This window comes from Alosa pseudoharengus, unplaced genomic scaffold (assembly GCF_046254945.1).
Source record: "Alosa pseudoharengus isolate Yale_2024_CS ecotype anadromous, Long Island Sound unplaced genomic scaffold, YU_APseudo_1.1 YU_APseudo_1.1_scf_20, whole genome shotgun sequence".
Taxonomy (NCBI): domain Eukaryota; kingdom Metazoa; phylum Chordata; class Actinopteri; order Clupeiformes; family Clupeidae; genus Alosa; species Alosa pseudoharengus.
In genome coordinates, this window is record NW_027468664.1 from 2,564,000 (window position 1) to 2,581,499 (window position 17,500).

The 17,500-nt window shown below is 44.0% G+C and overlaps 1 protein-coding gene across 1 annotated transcript in view; it reads left to right on the forward strand.

Moving 5' to 3' along the window:
- Positions 1–17,500, forward strand: part of cacna2d4a (calcium channel, voltage-dependent, alpha 2/delta subunit 4a) — a 168,619-nt gene that overhangs the window by 9,799 nt on the left and 141,320 nt on the right. The window contains exon 2 of the mRNA XM_076296229.1: positions 4,037–4,118. Coding sequence (XP_076152344.1) covers positions 4,037–4,118 — 82 coding nt within the window. The remainder of the gene's footprint in view (positions 1–4,036; positions 4,119–17,500) is intronic.

The window sequence follows — 17,500 nt, forward strand, 5'->3', positions numbered from 1 at the left end:
ACACTTCCACATTTTCTGAGTCCTGAAAGATTGCTGCCATTTCAGTTAGCTAGTTAGCTAGTTAGTTAGCACTCCCAACAACATTCCAAAAAGGACGTGCATTACAGTCTGGCTGGCAGATGTTTTTGTTAACCTTGCCTGCTGTTGCCAGTGACTCGTGAACCTGTATCCACATTGCATTTTTTGCGCTGACAGCGCCCCTTTCAGAGTGCTTCGGGTCAAGTGTTTATTGTTGCTAGGTTACCAAAACTATCTACCAGCAATGCCGTTGCTGCTTCTGGCTTAATGCTAACTAACTAGCTAACTGAAATGGCAGCAATCTTTCAGGACCCAGTTCACTAAAATATGACTTCGCCAGACAAAAAGAGCTGGTATTACAATAGAATAGACACCTCATGTCTCCTCAGTTTGTGTGCAAGTGAGTTCAGTGTGTAGTGGAAGTTAATTCAGTGTGTAGTGTAAGCGGCTTCAGTGTGTGTACAAGTGAGTTCAGTGTGTAGTGCATGTGATGTTTCAGTGAGTTGAGCAAGAAATTTCAATGTGTTGTGGAAGTTAATTCAGTGTGTAGTGTAAGCGGCTTCAGTGTGTGTACAAGTGAGTTCAGTGTGTAGTGCATGTGATGTTTCAGTGAGTTGAGCAAGAAATTTCAATGTGTTGTGGAAGTTAATTCAGTGTGTAGGCTAGTGTAAGGAGCTTCAGTGTGTTGTAAGTATTTTCAGTGTAGTGCAAACTGTTTCAGTGTGTAGTGCAAGCAGTTTCAGTGTGTGCTGCAAGTAAATCCAGTGTGTTGAGCAAGTGATTTCAGTGTGAGTGCAAGCAGATTCAGTGTGTGATGCAGGAAATTTAGTGTGTTGCTGTTTGAGTTCCAGTGTGGTACTAGTGCCCAGTGCGTATGTGTCAGTGTTTCAGTGTGTAGTGCAAGTACGTTCAGTGTGTAGTGCCACTATTCCAATGTTATTGCACTATACGGCCTCCCATAGCCATCTGCTGAAAACACTATAAACACACTCACCTCTACACTACACTATAAACACACACACACACACACTACACTATAAACACACACACCTCTACACTACACTATAAACACACACACACCTCTCTACACTACACCACACACATCTACACTACACCACACACACACACACACACACACATCTACACTACACTATAAACACACACACACACATCTACACTACACCACACACACACACACCTACACTACACCACACACACACACACCTACACTACACTATAAACACACGCACACACATCAACACTACACTATAAACACACACACACACATCTACACTACACTATAAACACACACACACACACACACACCTACACTACACCACACACACACACACCTACACTACACTATAAACACACACACACACATCTACACTACACTATAAACACACACACACACACATCTACACTACACTATAAACACACACACACACACACCTACACTACACTACACTATAAACACACACACACATCTACACTATACTATAAACACACACACCTCTACACTACACTATAAACACACACACACACACACACACACCTCTACACTACACTATAAACACACACACACACACACACACACACACACATCTACACTACACCACACACACACACATCTACACTACACCACACACACACACACCTACACTACACCACACACACACACACACCTACACTACACTATAAACACACGCACACACATCTACACTACACTATAAACACACACACACACATCTACACTACACTATAAACACACACACACACACACCTACACTACACCACACACACACACATCTACACTATACTATAAACACACAAACCTCTACACTACACTATAAACACACACACACACATCTCTACACTACACTATAAACACACACACACACACACACACACACACCTCTACACTACACTATAAACACACACACACACATCTACACTACACTATAAACACACACACACACATCTACACTATACTATAAACACACACACCTCTACACTACACTATAAACATACACACACACACACACCTCTACACTACACTATAAACACACACACACACATCTACACTACACTATAAACACACACACACACACTACACTACACTATAAACACACACACACACCTACACTACACCACACACACACACACACATCTACACTACACTACACTATAAACACACTATAAACACACACACACACACACACCTCTACACTACACTATAAACACACACACACACACACACACCTCTACACTACACTATAAACACACACACACATCTACACTACACTATAAACACACACACACATCTATACTACACTATAAACACACACACACACCTCTACACTACACTATAAACACACACACACACATCTACACTACACTATAAACACACACACACACATCTACACTACACTATAAACACACACACATCTACACTACACTATAAACACACACACACACATCTACACTACACCACACACATACACACATATCTACACTACACTATAAACACACACACACATCTACACTACACCACACACACACACACATCTACACTACACCACACACACACACACATCTACACTACACTATAAACACACACACACACATCTACACTACACCACACACACACACATCTACACTACACCACACACACACACACACCTACACTACACTATAAACACACACACACACACATCTACACTACACCACACACACACACACACCTACACTACACCACACACACACACACACACACATCTACACTACACTATAAACACACACACACATCTACACTACACCACACACACACATCTACACTACACTATAAACACACACACACACATCTACACTACACCACACACACACACACATCTACACTACACCACACACACACACACACACATCTACACTACACTACACCACACACACACACACACCTACACTACACCACACACATCTACACTACACCACACACACATCTACACTACACTATAAACACACACACACACATCTACACTACACCACACACACACACACCTACACTACACCACACACACACACACACACACACACACACCTACACTACACCACACACATCTACACTACACCACACACACATCTACACTACACTATAAACACACACACACACATCTACACTACACCACACACACACACCTACACTACACCACACACACACACACACACACACATCTAGACTACACTATAAACACACACACACACATCTACACTACACCACACACACACACACACACACACCTACACTACACCACACACACACACATCTACACTACACTATAAACACACACACACACATCTACACTACACTATAAACACACACACACACACCTACACTACACCACACACACACACACACACCTACACTACACCACACACACACACACACACACATCTACACTACACCACACACACATCTACACTACACCACACACACATCTACACTACACCACACACACACACACACACACACATCTACACTACACCACACAAACACACACACACACATCTACACTACACCACACAAACACACACACACACACAAACACGTTTAAACAACTATACACACACACGCACATCTAAAACAACTAAACACACACACACACACACACACACACACACATCACATGTACACACATAGATTCTGTGTTCCTTTTCTCCTCGTGTGAATCAGACTGACTGTGTGTAGACCAGGGTGCAGGATTGGACCAACACCCTTGGGCGTCAGACTGATTATATTCTATGTGGTTCTGTGTTCTGTGTGTGTGTGTGTGTGTAGACCAGGGTGCAGGATTGGACCAACACCCTTGGGCGTCAGACTGATTATATTCTATGTGGTTCTGTGTTCTGTGTGTGTGTGTGTGTAAACCAGGGTGCAGGATTGGACCAACACCCTTGGGCGTCAGACTGATTATATTCTATGTGGTTCTGTGTTCTGTGTGTGTGTGTGTGTGTAAACCAGGGTGCAGGATTGGGCCAACACCCTTGGGCGTCAGCTCGTCGCCTTGACGGCCAGATACTCCGGAGCCCTCCTCCTGCAGAAGGTAAGCACCACACACACACATACACACACACACACACACACACATCTACAGTACACTACACCAGACACACACACACATCTACAGTACACTACACCACACACACACACACACATCTACAGTACACTACACCACACACACACACATCTACAGTACACTACACCACACACACACACACACACATTTACAGTACACTACACCACACACACACACACATCTACAGTACACTACAGTACACCACACACATCTACAGTACACTACACCACACACACATCTACAGTACACTACACCACACACACACACACATCTACAGTACACTACACCACACACATCTACAGTGCACTACACCACACACACCATCTACAGTGCACTACACCACACACACACACATCTACAGTACACTACACCACACACACACACACATCTACAGTACACTACACCACACACACACACACACATTTACAGTACACTACACCACACACACACACACATCTACAGTACACTACAGTACACCACACACATCTACAGTACACTACAACACACACACACACACATCTACAGTACACTACACCACACACACACACACATCTACAGTACACTACACCACACACATCTACAGTGCACTACACCACACACACCATCTACAGTGCACTACACCACACACACACACATCTACAGTACACTACACCACACACACACACACATCTACAGTACACTACACCACACACACACACATCTACAGTACACTACACCACACACACATTTACAGTACACTACACCACACACACACACACATCTACACTACACTACAGTACACCACACACATCTACAGTACACTACACCACACACACACACACATCTACAGTACACTACACCACACACACACACACATCTACAGTACACTACACCACACACACACACACATCTACAGTACACTACACCACACACATCTACAGTGCACTACACCACACACACCATCTACAGTGCACTACACCACACACACACACATCTACAGTACACTACACCACACACACACACACATCTACAGTACACTACACCACACACACACACATTTACAGTGCACTACACCCAGTGATGCCAGTAACGCGTTACTTAGTAACGCGCGTTAGTCTATTTTGACCACTTTTTTCAGTTCACTAGTTCACATTCCGTAATTTGCAACAGATATAATAGCATAATAGAAAAGCATGTTTGGCGAAGTCTCTGGCCAGGGTCCTGAAGTGATTTGCGGGATCGTGCAGGAGTCAACTGCGCAGGCAGGAGTCGTGCAGGATTCCGCCATACACCCCAAAAAATGCGTTAAAGATGAGGGACCCTATAGCCAGGACCACACGAAACAAATTCAACGGGAGAGTGGAAGGTGCTAAGAAATTAGTGATAGGCGTCGGAGGACCACGGTCGAGAGTTTTGAGCTTGATCGGACAGACCGTTATTTGCCGCGTTGGTGGCTGCACCAAAATATAATGAGTAGTAACGGCCTGCTGGGATTCCGACTTGCATTAGAACAGCGTTGAGCTGCGTTTGAAACCAGAAGCGAGTAACGGAGCGTCCGTACTCTGTATATGGGATCTATCCATGCGATGGAAGGATGTAATTAGCAAATTAGTAGGCCAAATAGGGCTGCAGGGGAGAGTCAATGTTGAACATGACAGCCCAAAAACACGCGGTTATGAAGTTCAACATCTAATGCACCCCAATAAGGACATTGATTCCACAGCCCAACCCGGGCTGCACATTTTGCGGAAAAAGCCCGGTGATATGTGTAGAAATGAGTACCTCCGGAAGATGCTGCTAGCCCCGCGATAATTGAGAGATAGTCATTCAATTCGTGGCGCCTCTGAGGGAACACTGAACATATAACTTCTGTAAATCGCATGAAGGCTACCGCGAACTCAGGGAAGGAAAAGACGCGAGTGGCGGGGCCTGTAGACTTAAGTGTTAGCGTTACTGGACCGCACTCAATGTCCCGAGTTTGGTAGAGATTCGGCAGAGATGATAGAAGGGAAGACATATCGATGTCTGCACCTGACAAAATTTGATTCCTCAGTATAGGAGGAATCGTTAGTGGGGGCGTGCTGTGGGGGAGGAGGCTTGTTAGCGGGGGCGTGCTGTGGGGGAGGTATATACGCTGCTGAGTCCAGAGTGTAAGCGGGCAAACGGAGAGAGGCGCTGGCCTCTGTAGAACCCATATGGGGAACAGAAACATGGGGGTAGTCAGTATATGGGTTACTGGCTGACTGAGTGTGAGCAGGGGGAAAAGGCTGAGGAGATACCGAGACGGGATAGGGTGGTGGCACCAATCCAGGGAAAGAGGGGGGGGGGAGAACCAGGGACGCGGTCCCTGGCTGGGGAAAAAACGCGGACTCGAACGCGGGCTCAAACGCGGTTCGGAACATCAGGAAGAGTGGGTGGAATACCGGAGGTATGTAGATTGCGCTCCATTTTAGCGAGCGGAGTAACGCTTATGCTGCAGCTTCAGCAGGTAGGCTGCGAATAAATAGCCTGACTGATTGAAGAAGGAGGCGTGGCAAATTCCGTCATGCTCCTCCCGAACTTCCGTTTGTAAAACGCCATTAACGAGTAATCTAACGCGCTACTATTTACAAACCAGTAATCAGATTAAAATTACTTATTTAAGTTACTGTGCGTTACTATTTTTGTCATTTTCCTTAATAAAAAGATATATTCTTTGCTTTCTTCTTGTCTTGGGGATTAATGTCATGTAGGCTATGTTCACGTTTTCAGCATGAGGACAATTCACGTGCAGCGACACAAACGACACAGAGGGAGAGAGAGAGAGATGCACATTTCATCAGTCATTACTTTGAGTTTGTGTCAGCTAAACATGACAACATTAAGGTACATTGTACATTCTGTGCTGGCGACAAAGTGCTGTCTAGCTAGACATCCCAAGTCTCCCGAAGTTTTGGGAGTTTCCCACATATTGATAGCGGCTTCCTGACGCCCGCAAATTACATAAAATCTCCCGGAACCTACAGTAGAGCGAACAAGAGCACGCAAGCCAGACCGGACTTCAAATCGCGTGTGCATATGAGTTTAACACGCACACAACGGAGAGGGAGAGAGAGAGGAGTGGTGCGTGTGTGCCTGCAAGAGCATCCAAGACAGAGAGCATCCGGGTCTGTTTTGCTAAATCAACCAATCAGTTTTCAGTGTAGGTGGGCTTATATCTCTTTTCTCCCGAACTTAATTAATCAGTTCAGTCAGTGTATCTGGGAACAGGAGCGTGATGGCAGAGTCAGTGCCCCTCAAAAAGGAACATTTAAGACCCATTTCACATCAGACTACACAAAAGTGTACCCAATTGTCTCATAAGAGTAAAACATAATGATAGTCTTGCACACTGCACTGTTTGTAACAGTGACTTTAGCATTGCTCACGGCGGGTTAAATGATTGCAAAAGACTTGTTGAGGTGAGTTTAACAAGTGTAATTTAATTTGCATATTACTCAGGCCTATACAAGATGGCTAGTTGCCAAGGCTACATGAAAAACAAATCTACAAAAAATCTACATATTTTACTATAACAATTTCTATCAATAGGCCTTCCTTATTTGGTGTACTTAGACATTATTGAACAAACATCTGAATTTCAGTATCTAAGTAGGTTAGGTTGGGATGTCTGCTATACATTGCTGTTAAAATTCCACTTCCAGTATAGTGAGTATTGGCAAAACCAGTTATAATTTTTATGTTGAGGCGGTGGGGGTGTTGTCGAAAGTAACTAATAAAGTAACTTGTAATCTAACTTAGTTACTTTTAAAATCAAGTAATCAGTAAAGTAACTAAGTTACTTTTTAAAGGAGTAATCAGTAATCAGATTACTTTTTCAAGGTAACTGTGGCAACACTGACTACACCACACACACACACATCTGCACTACACGTACGGTAAGGTAAGCCACGCCCTAACGTCTGAGTTCAGAGGTCTTCTCACTGGTAGCAATTAAAGGCGCAGTGAGCGATGTTGGGTGACGTCACTTCTGTTGACGTTCAAACAAAACAATGAGCTAGCTCGCCCCTCCCTCCCCCTCCTGCCCGTCCAACTGAAACTCTCCTGAATGCACATCTCATCGGTGATTGGCTGGAACAGTTTGTTATGTTTTTATGGTCCAGGCTGGACCAAGTTGTTTTTGTTGCCGTTTTTGGAGCCTGGGCTGTCCACAGAGACTGCGTTTCTTCAGGATGTGTATATCCATGGGCTAGGCAGTGTGTGTGTGTGTGTGTGTGTGTATTAAACAATCCACATACTCATCATATATGTGTGTGTGTGTGTGTGTGTGTGTGTGTGTGTGTGTGTGTGTGTGTGTGATCTAGTGTACTAATTGTGTGAATAAGCCCACAGGGAAACAGAGGGATTAAATTCTGTACATTCAGACATCATGATGGAGTGGGAGAGAAACCGGGGGGAGGGGATTGTGTGTGTGGGGGGGGAACGTGTGTGTGGGGGTGTGTGTGTGTGGGGGTGTGTGTGTGTGTGGGGGGGGTGTGTGTGTGTGTTTGTGTGGGGTGTGTGTGTGTGTGTGTGGGGGGGGGGTGTGTATGTGTGTGGGGGGGCGTGTGTGTGGGTGGGGGGTGTGTGTGTGGGGGGGGGGTGTGTGGTGTCGGGTGTGTGTGTGTGTGGGGTGGTGTGTGTGTGTGTGGGTGTGTTACACTGTAGAGTGAGTAAATCCTTCTCCTGTCGTGTTATTCTGCTCCATTGACTACCCTGTCAGCGCCGTGTGTGTGTGTATTTTGAACGAGAGGTACACTAGTTAGTGCAATTAGTTGAAGGAGAGAGATGCCGCACACTCCAAGTGCGCTAATTACTTTATTGAAGTGATAACGTTTCTGCCAGTCTGGCATTCTTCAGATCGCATGTGTCTGTGTGTGTGTGTGTGTGTGTGTGTGTGTGTGTGTTAGTGTGTGTGTAACAGTGCTGACATGTGCTCCCCCTGTCTCTTAGTCCGTGTCTCTATGTGGTGAAGTGTGTCCTGTCTGGCCCACCGTAGAGAGCTCCACTCTTTGACAGGCGGTTAGCCTTTAGCTGTTAGCCGTTCGCCATTCCTCCAGAGGAAATCACAGTTACAGTGTAACCTTCTGCAGTGAAGTTCCCATTCACCCTCACTCTCTCCATCGCTCTCTCTCTCTCTCCATCACTCACTCTTTCTCTCATTCTCTCTCTCCATTGCTCTCTCTCTCTCATTCTCTCTCTCTCAATTGCTCTCTTTCTCTCATTTTCTCATTCTCTCTCTTATTTTCCCTCTCTCCGTTGCTCTCTTTCTCTCATTTTCTCATTCTCTCTCTCTCTCTGTCACTCTTTTTCTCTCTCTCATTCTTTCTCTCTTATTCTCTTACTTAGAACCTTCAATTGTTGCGGAATGGAATCTTATGTTAGAATGTTCAAAAACCCGCACCTTTAATTAAGCAATAAGCCCTGAGAGGCCGTAGGTTACGCTGATTCTACAACAGCTAAGGGCCGTTGTTAGGCACGACGCGAGTGGCTTATTGCTTTTCTAAAACTGTTGCTATAAATACCTGGCAATGTTTCATAAAGTAAAGGCAAAGCAACGAGAAATGTAACGATTTAATCATAGATAATCATTCTTCCTCTATCTGAATGGTTGCCAAGCAACATCGAGACGCAGCTACTTTAACTTTTGTATCAAGTTGTGGTAGCGCAGTAATATAGATCGGAATACGGTCAAGGTGTATGTTTGTGCTGGATTTTACAACGGCATCAAACGTGATTCAGCCAATCACAATCAAGGACCAGAACTATCAGTTTTAGAAGGGTTAACTACCTACAGAGCTGCCTGTCATAAAGACATTTATCTACGGAGCTCCCTGTCATGAAGTCATTTACTATACTATACTCCTACGGAGCTGTATAGCCGAGATTCCCGTTAAGGAGTTTATTGCATATTAATTAACGATTGGGGAAACTTTCATAAAGGTTTATTGCATGTTGCTTAATGAATGGGGGAACTGTCATAAAGGTTTATTGAATATTAATTAACGAATGGGGAAACTGTCGTAAAGGTTTATGGCATTGGTGTGTGTGTGTGTGTGTGTGTGTGTGTGTGTGTGTGTGTGTGTGTGTTGCATAGCTCACACCCTGTGTGTGCCCAGGTGGCACATGCTTGTTTAGAAGGTTATTTTATGATCTGTTTGTTCAGTCTGTTGACGGTTGACGTGGGCTCTTTGTCAAACAATACCCATCAAAACAGCATTTGTGTTTTTATCATCCATTTCAATCTGATTGCAAAAGACATTAGTTGGCCTTAAATCAGGGCCGGAAATTCTCAATCAATCATTTATCAGCCTGATATTTGTGTGTGTGTATGTGCGTGTGTGTGTGTGCACGCACAAGCCGTCTAAAAACAGGTAGTCTGTGAGTTCTTCCTAGACGTTTGAGGATGAGAGGGAGGTTGATCTCATTAACTTCAGGACTCCCTAAAGCTCGCAGTGCCGCACCTAGAGTCTGGGATTATCCTCGAGGAAATCCACCACCCGGCGACCTCCTAACAATGGAATTAATAATACACAAAGACTCACACACACACACACACACAAACATACACACAGAAAAATACACACATCTATATACACACACACACACACACACACACTCATACACACACACAGACAAGCTGACCTCGGAACAGTAGAATTATTAATACCTGATGGTTCTGACAGCGGGGTGCCTCAGGAGACTGTCCCTCTCATATTAATGCCAGCAGGCCGCTAAGGCTAACCGCTAGCTCCTCTCATATTAAAGGGGTGGTTCAGGATTTTGGACATAGGACCTCATTTCCAAGTAAGCAAGTGTGATATTTATCAGTGGAGACCGTTTTCAACACGTTTCATCCAGTCCTTCTAATTGCAGAGTTCGCAGGTGCTAGGCTAGCGCAAGTCAACGGTATGTGCTAGCCTGCCACTAAAAACAGTCTTACCCACTCCAAAGTACACCCGAGGCAAATAAATTATAACGCCAGACTATCGATGTAAATGTCTGTTTTGATAGTGTTATTTCTAACGTTATTCTATCCTTGCATTTCAACGATCGCATTACATTTTGAGGGACTAGTTTCTTAGCAGCGGCGGAATTATACTTGCTCCGGTTAGTAGTACTGCGCCGAAAAGTAAACAGTAAAGCGCACTCCAATGGGGATACCTAGTAGTAGCCTTGGTAATATCAGTCCGCCGCTGAGATGCAAAATGACTACTACCAACTTCAGGGGTATAACTATTGCAACGCGATGCGAGGGTAGTTGTATTTCTCACACTATTCTATCAACACAGACATTTACATCGATTGTCTGGAATTTGCCTCGGGTGTACTTTGGAGTGGGTAAAACTGTCTTTAGTGGCAGGCTAGCACATACCGTTGACTTGCGCTAGCCTAGCACCTGCGAACTCTGCAATTAGAAGGACTGGATGAAACGTGTTGAAAACGGTCTCCACTGATAAATATCACACTTGCTTACTTGTAAATGAGGTCTTATGTCCAAAATCCTGAACCACCCCTTTAATGCCAGCAGGCCGCTAAGGCTAACCGCTAGCTCCTCTCATATTAATGCCAGCAGGCCGCTAAGGCTAACCGCTAGCTCCTCTCATATTAATGCCAGCAGGCCGCTAAGGCTAACCGCTAGCTCCACTCATACTAATGCCAGCAGGCCGCTAAGGCTAACCTCTAGCTCAGGGGTGGGCAAACTTTTTGGCTCAAGGGCCACATTGGGTTTTGAAAATTGGCCGGCGGGCCACACAACCCCCCCCCCCACGACACACGCCTAAAAAAATACATTTTTTATAGCCTATAATTTAGTATGAAAAGTATTTGTTTTAAAATACTGCTAATTTGTTTTAAAAATACTGCTAATTTTATGCTGTTAAACAAATGTATAAATTGTACACTATCGCTTTAAGACAGTCGCTTTAATTCACGTTTATTTCTCAATGATCTTCTGCCTGCTCCACTATTGCTAGTGCTGTACCTACGGCTGGGCCCTCTCACAGTTTTTAAATGGTCAGTAGTGGGAACTACTGTTGCCTTCATGATTTCCTTTTAAAACTTTCTTATAAGGAGGAGATATCAATTATCAACAATCACAAGCCAGCTGGAACCTGCGGCTCTCTCTCCCTCTCGTGAGCGCAGTCGCGTTCCCAATTAAATGGATTGCATATGTTCACGTTAGATCTGCTGCAAAGGAGATAACTAAGAGTTAAATTAGTTTAACATGATGTTATCTCTATTTAACATGATGTTTTGACATTGACATTGTAAACGTTATCTAAGGAGAGTGAAAAGCAGTTTGCAGTGAAGCTAACCAACGTCTATCGCAGGAAAAAAATAGCGAGCAGCCTGATAACTAGCCTAAATGAAATGCTCGGCGGGCCGGATGAAAGTGCTTGGCGGGCCGGATCCGGCCCGCGGGCCGTAGTTTGCCCATCCCTGCTCTAGCTCCTCTCATACTAATGCCAGCAGGCCGCTAAGGCTAACCGCTAGCTCCTCTCACACTAACATAGACATATACACTAGATGTCGCCTTGACTACTGCTGTTTATTGGAACGAATGCGTCAATCGAGACGCCATCTTGCTTCAGTGATCCACTCCTCTATAATGCATTAGCGTCAATCTGGGCAAAGATCTAGCGAAAATAAAATCACCATAAATCGTCAAAATCTCAAGCAATTATCTAGTTTTTTGGGTTGTTCCAACTGACAGGCATGTATTTATGGTTGAGTCTAGAGAAAACTAAGCTTAAGAAGATAATAAAGATACATTTTACCCGTCTAGCCCCATAGACTCCCATTCATTCTGCACTAGCTAGCGGCGGCCCCTAGAGGAACAATGAGTAAACTGCAACCAGGTTCGATACAATGAAAGTAAACAGGCTCTTCTAGACAGGCTCTGGTTGAGGCCACATACCCCTCGTCTCGTTTACTCATGTAAGTTGTAATCTCACCAGAAGTTGCTGTAGATCTGTAGAACATTTACCTCTGCTACTACATAGGCTACGGCAGTCGTTACTTTTATAATCATGGGTCAGTGCCATGGGCAAACGAGATGTAGCTGAATTCATAAATGACAAAGCCATGAGAAAGGTGATTTTCTTACGTTTCAACAACAAAGACGCCGATCTGCCATCATTGTGAGAAGTTCCCAAATTTGTCGCTAATCGCTAAAAAGGTTTTCTATCGCTGGGGATGGCCAAACATCGCTAAATTGGTAACGCTGACAATACAGGAGAACTAGTTTAGCGCTTCAGATCCCTGTACAAAGATGGCGGCGGTGTTGACGCATGCTGAGAAGCAGAAGGCGACATCTAGTGTATATATCTATGTCATACTAATGCCAGCAGGCCGCTAAAGCTAACAGCTAGCTCCTCTCATATTAGCTCCTCTCATACTAATGCCAGCAGGCCGCTAAGGCTAACCTCTAGCTCCTCTCATACTAATGCCAGCAGGCCGCTAAGGCTAACCGCTAGCTCCTCTCATACTAATGCCAGCAGGCCGCTAAAGCTAACCGCTAGCTCCTCTCATATTAGCTCCTCTCATATTAATGCCAGCAGGCCGCTAAGGCTAACCGCTAGCTCCTCTCATATCAGCTCCTCTCATATTATTGCCAGCAGGCCGCTAAGGCTAACCGCTAGCTCCTCTCATACTAATGTGCATAGATTAGAAAGCTAGATACCGCATTGTCCATCGAGTTCTATTAGGTGGCATATGGGAACACGGTCACCATCTTGCTGCAGGCAAACACCTTACTGTCTATGGGCAACACTTGCTGACACTCAGAGACACCTGTCTGATTTCCAGTCAGAGTCACATGTTACTCCATTGGCCTCTATTGATTGTTGCCCTCAACAATATGGTGGCGCTATTTACATACGTTCTGGAGCACAATGCGGTATCTCGTTTTCTAATATCTATGCTAATGCCAGCAGGCTACTAAGGCTATCCGCTAACTTCTCTTACACTAATGCCAGCAGCTTTTACTTCTCAAGTTAAAAACAACCAACAACAACCAACTCAGTCCACATTCTTAACCACTGATCACCTCTGTTCACTGGTCCCTGGTGTGGTTATGTCTGTGTTTCTCTTTTCTCTCTTGAGTTGTAGTTCCTCTCTCAGGTTTTTACTAGGGCTGTCAATCGATTAAAAAAAATAATCTAATTAATTACATACTCTGTGATTAATTAATCTAAATTAATCGCATATATAATTTTTGCTGTGAAAGTATTTTAAATATTTAAATTCAAATGAATCATTGAATAATCAGCATTAGTGACATTAGTAAAGTTCAAAAACTCTTTAATTATTATTTTCACTGTTCAAATAATTGCTATAATAATCTATGATATGACCAAATATGCTGAGGAAATAAATTCAAAGTGCTTCAAATTCAAATAAATTCAAAATAAAGTGCTTCGGGAAGAAGTTTTTTTTACATACAAGGCATTTCAGGTCACAGATATAACCTAGGGGACACAATGAAAATAAATTAATACTCCCCTCAATGTCAACACTTATTTCTTTGCATTGATGTGCGACTATAGAGTTGATGAACTCTGGTGATATGCAAATTCCTTGCTGCAGACATTGCAGAGGACTTTATTTTCAACACTTTATTTTTTATCAACACCATCAGGCCGTTTTTTAAAAGTAAATGTTCCAATCAATGATCCAGGCAGCACGTTTTCTTCTCTCTCCTTCATTTTACAGTCTAATTTTTACTGACTAGAACGGCTCGGGGTCAAAGGTCATACGGAATCGATTAATCTGCACTCATTTTTTAATCTGCACAAATTATTTTTTCTCAAATTAATTAATCGAAATTAATCAGTTATTTTGACAGCCCTAGTTTTTACATTACATTACATTACATTTAGCAGACACTTCTTGACCAAAGTGACTTACTTACACATGCTTTCATTCACAGTACACTGATCTGATTGTTTCTTGTGGCTGTGTTTGCAATCAGTTGCAGTTGTAGGCTAACGTGTCTCTAACGTTCCCTTCAGGTGTTCTATCAAAATGTTGTATGCCCTCATGGACAGTAGCTCCGTGATGTCTGCATCTTTCCAGGTCGGAGATTTTCTGGACAGCATGCCACTCCATCATAACACTGGCATTTAAGTCAGATCTAACCACATGGACGCACGAAAGAAACGTCACCAACACGCCCTCTCACTAGGTGTGAATTTTAACCGCATGTTCTACGCCTCGTTCAGACACAGCACATTTACATAATGTCCGGAGGAAATACTAGGGGGGGAGTAGTATAAACACCGGGTAAATTCGGACTTCCATATGACAGGTTATGTCGTTCAGATATACGGCCCCACCGTTTAACATCGGCAGAACCTCCGGTCTTACACGTATGTCTGAAAGCGCTTGTGTTTGCTGGTGTGAATACTGAGCTGCCTCAGAGGAAAGCAACTGGGTGAAGCCCCCTGCTAGACAAACGCATGGAGATGCTAATGAACCCAAACCCAGTTGAATTCCTGTGCCCTATCCTTCCCCTCTGGGTAGATGCAAATCAACTTGTCTCTCTCTCTCCCTCCCTTTCTCTCTCTCTGTCTCTCCCTCTCTCTCTCTCCCTCCCTTTCTCCCTCTCTCTCTCTCCCTCCCTTTCTCTCTCTCTCTCTCTCCCTCCCTTTCTCCGTCTGGTCCTTTCTTCCTCTCTATTCCTTTCTTCCTCTCACCACTGTGTCTCTCTCTGTTAGCCTACTCTGGCTTTAGCTTGATAGCTATAGTTAGTATAGTGTTCTAGAGGCATTCATATAATAACAAACTGTTGTGTTGCCCTGCTACTCCCGGGCGTTGTGTGTGAAAGTGGATAATCCCGGGCCGACCTTGCAGCTTACACTCTTCCTGGAGCAGGCCTCTACATTTGGACACACACACACACGCACACACACACACTTACACTCTTCCTGGAGCAGGCCTCTACATTTGGACACACACACACACTCCACCGGAAGCATGCCTTTTTGGCCCATAAAGAGATGCATTTGGGTGACAGACAGATAGACGGTCAACACTCACTGCTGTGTGTATACATCTGTGTTTGTGTGTGTGTGTGTGTGTGTGTGTGTGTGTCAAGCCTTTCTAGACATTTGTAAAAGGATTACAACTGTGCTCCAAGGACCATTTCCATGTATTTTACACACACACACACACACACAAAGAGAGAGAGAGAGAGAGTGAATAATTGCAGGAAAACGGCTTTTCATTGTCATTGAAAATTGTTGTTGTCATTGCTAAGACAATCAGTAGCACGGCTACTGAACTCCAGTGATGCTGGACTGAAGCTCTACATTACTACTCAATTCAAATATACTCCTCCTGTGAAGCCCCACAATACTACTCTATTATAATATACTCCTACTGTATACAATACTACTCTATTATAATATACTCTTACTGTGAAGCCCCACAATACTACTCCATTCTAATACTCCTACTGTGTTGTACTACTCCCCTTAAGGTTTTATTTTAAGGTCGACTGAAGCTTGACGTGACTAATGTACTGTCAATGTACTTTAGGGGGAGTACAGTAAGATTAGCTTGGGCTACTGTGAAAGTGTGTGTATGTGTTTGTATACATCTATGTGTGTGTGTGTGTGTGTGTGTGTGTGTGTGTGTGTGTGTGTGGCTATTATGTGCATGGGTATTAGGATGTAGAGCGTGTGTGTGTGTGTGTGGATGTAGAGTGTGTGTGTGGCCATTCTCCTGTGTGCGTGTTTATCAGTGCATGTCAGCTCAGGATTAAGTTGGCACCTTAAGGTCTAAGAACACCCCCCCCCCCCCCCCCCACACACACACACACACACACACACATGCACACACACACACAGGTGATAATGCCCGGCGCTTCACACTGCGCAAATCAAAACAATTTGCTTGCCCATTATTAGGCTGATCTGTGCTGTGCTAAATTCTGCTTCAGTGTTAACAATGTCCAGATCAAGAGAGGGAGGCTCAAGCATAGTGTCCAGGGTTGCCTTAGGTCAGTGTTAGCATGAGGAGTTACTGTAGCCGTCTTTTGCCCAGTGGAATATTTAGGCAAAGCTAGCACGTAGGCTAAACAAAGCATCCTGCACAACGCCGTATCACTATTCCGTGTGCTGTTTTAGTTAGTTAGTTAGTTTTAGTGGTGTAATACTTTTCACAGGCAGCCTGAGGACCTGGATCTAACTATGAGAAAACACTAACTAATCTGGAAAATAACAAGAAACAACTAGAAAACAATACTCTAATATAAAACAATGTGGCAGCTCATATAGCAATGCTAGTCCAGACATTAGCCTTTGTTTACAGTAGAGCACCATGACTAGCATGCTACTTGCTCATAG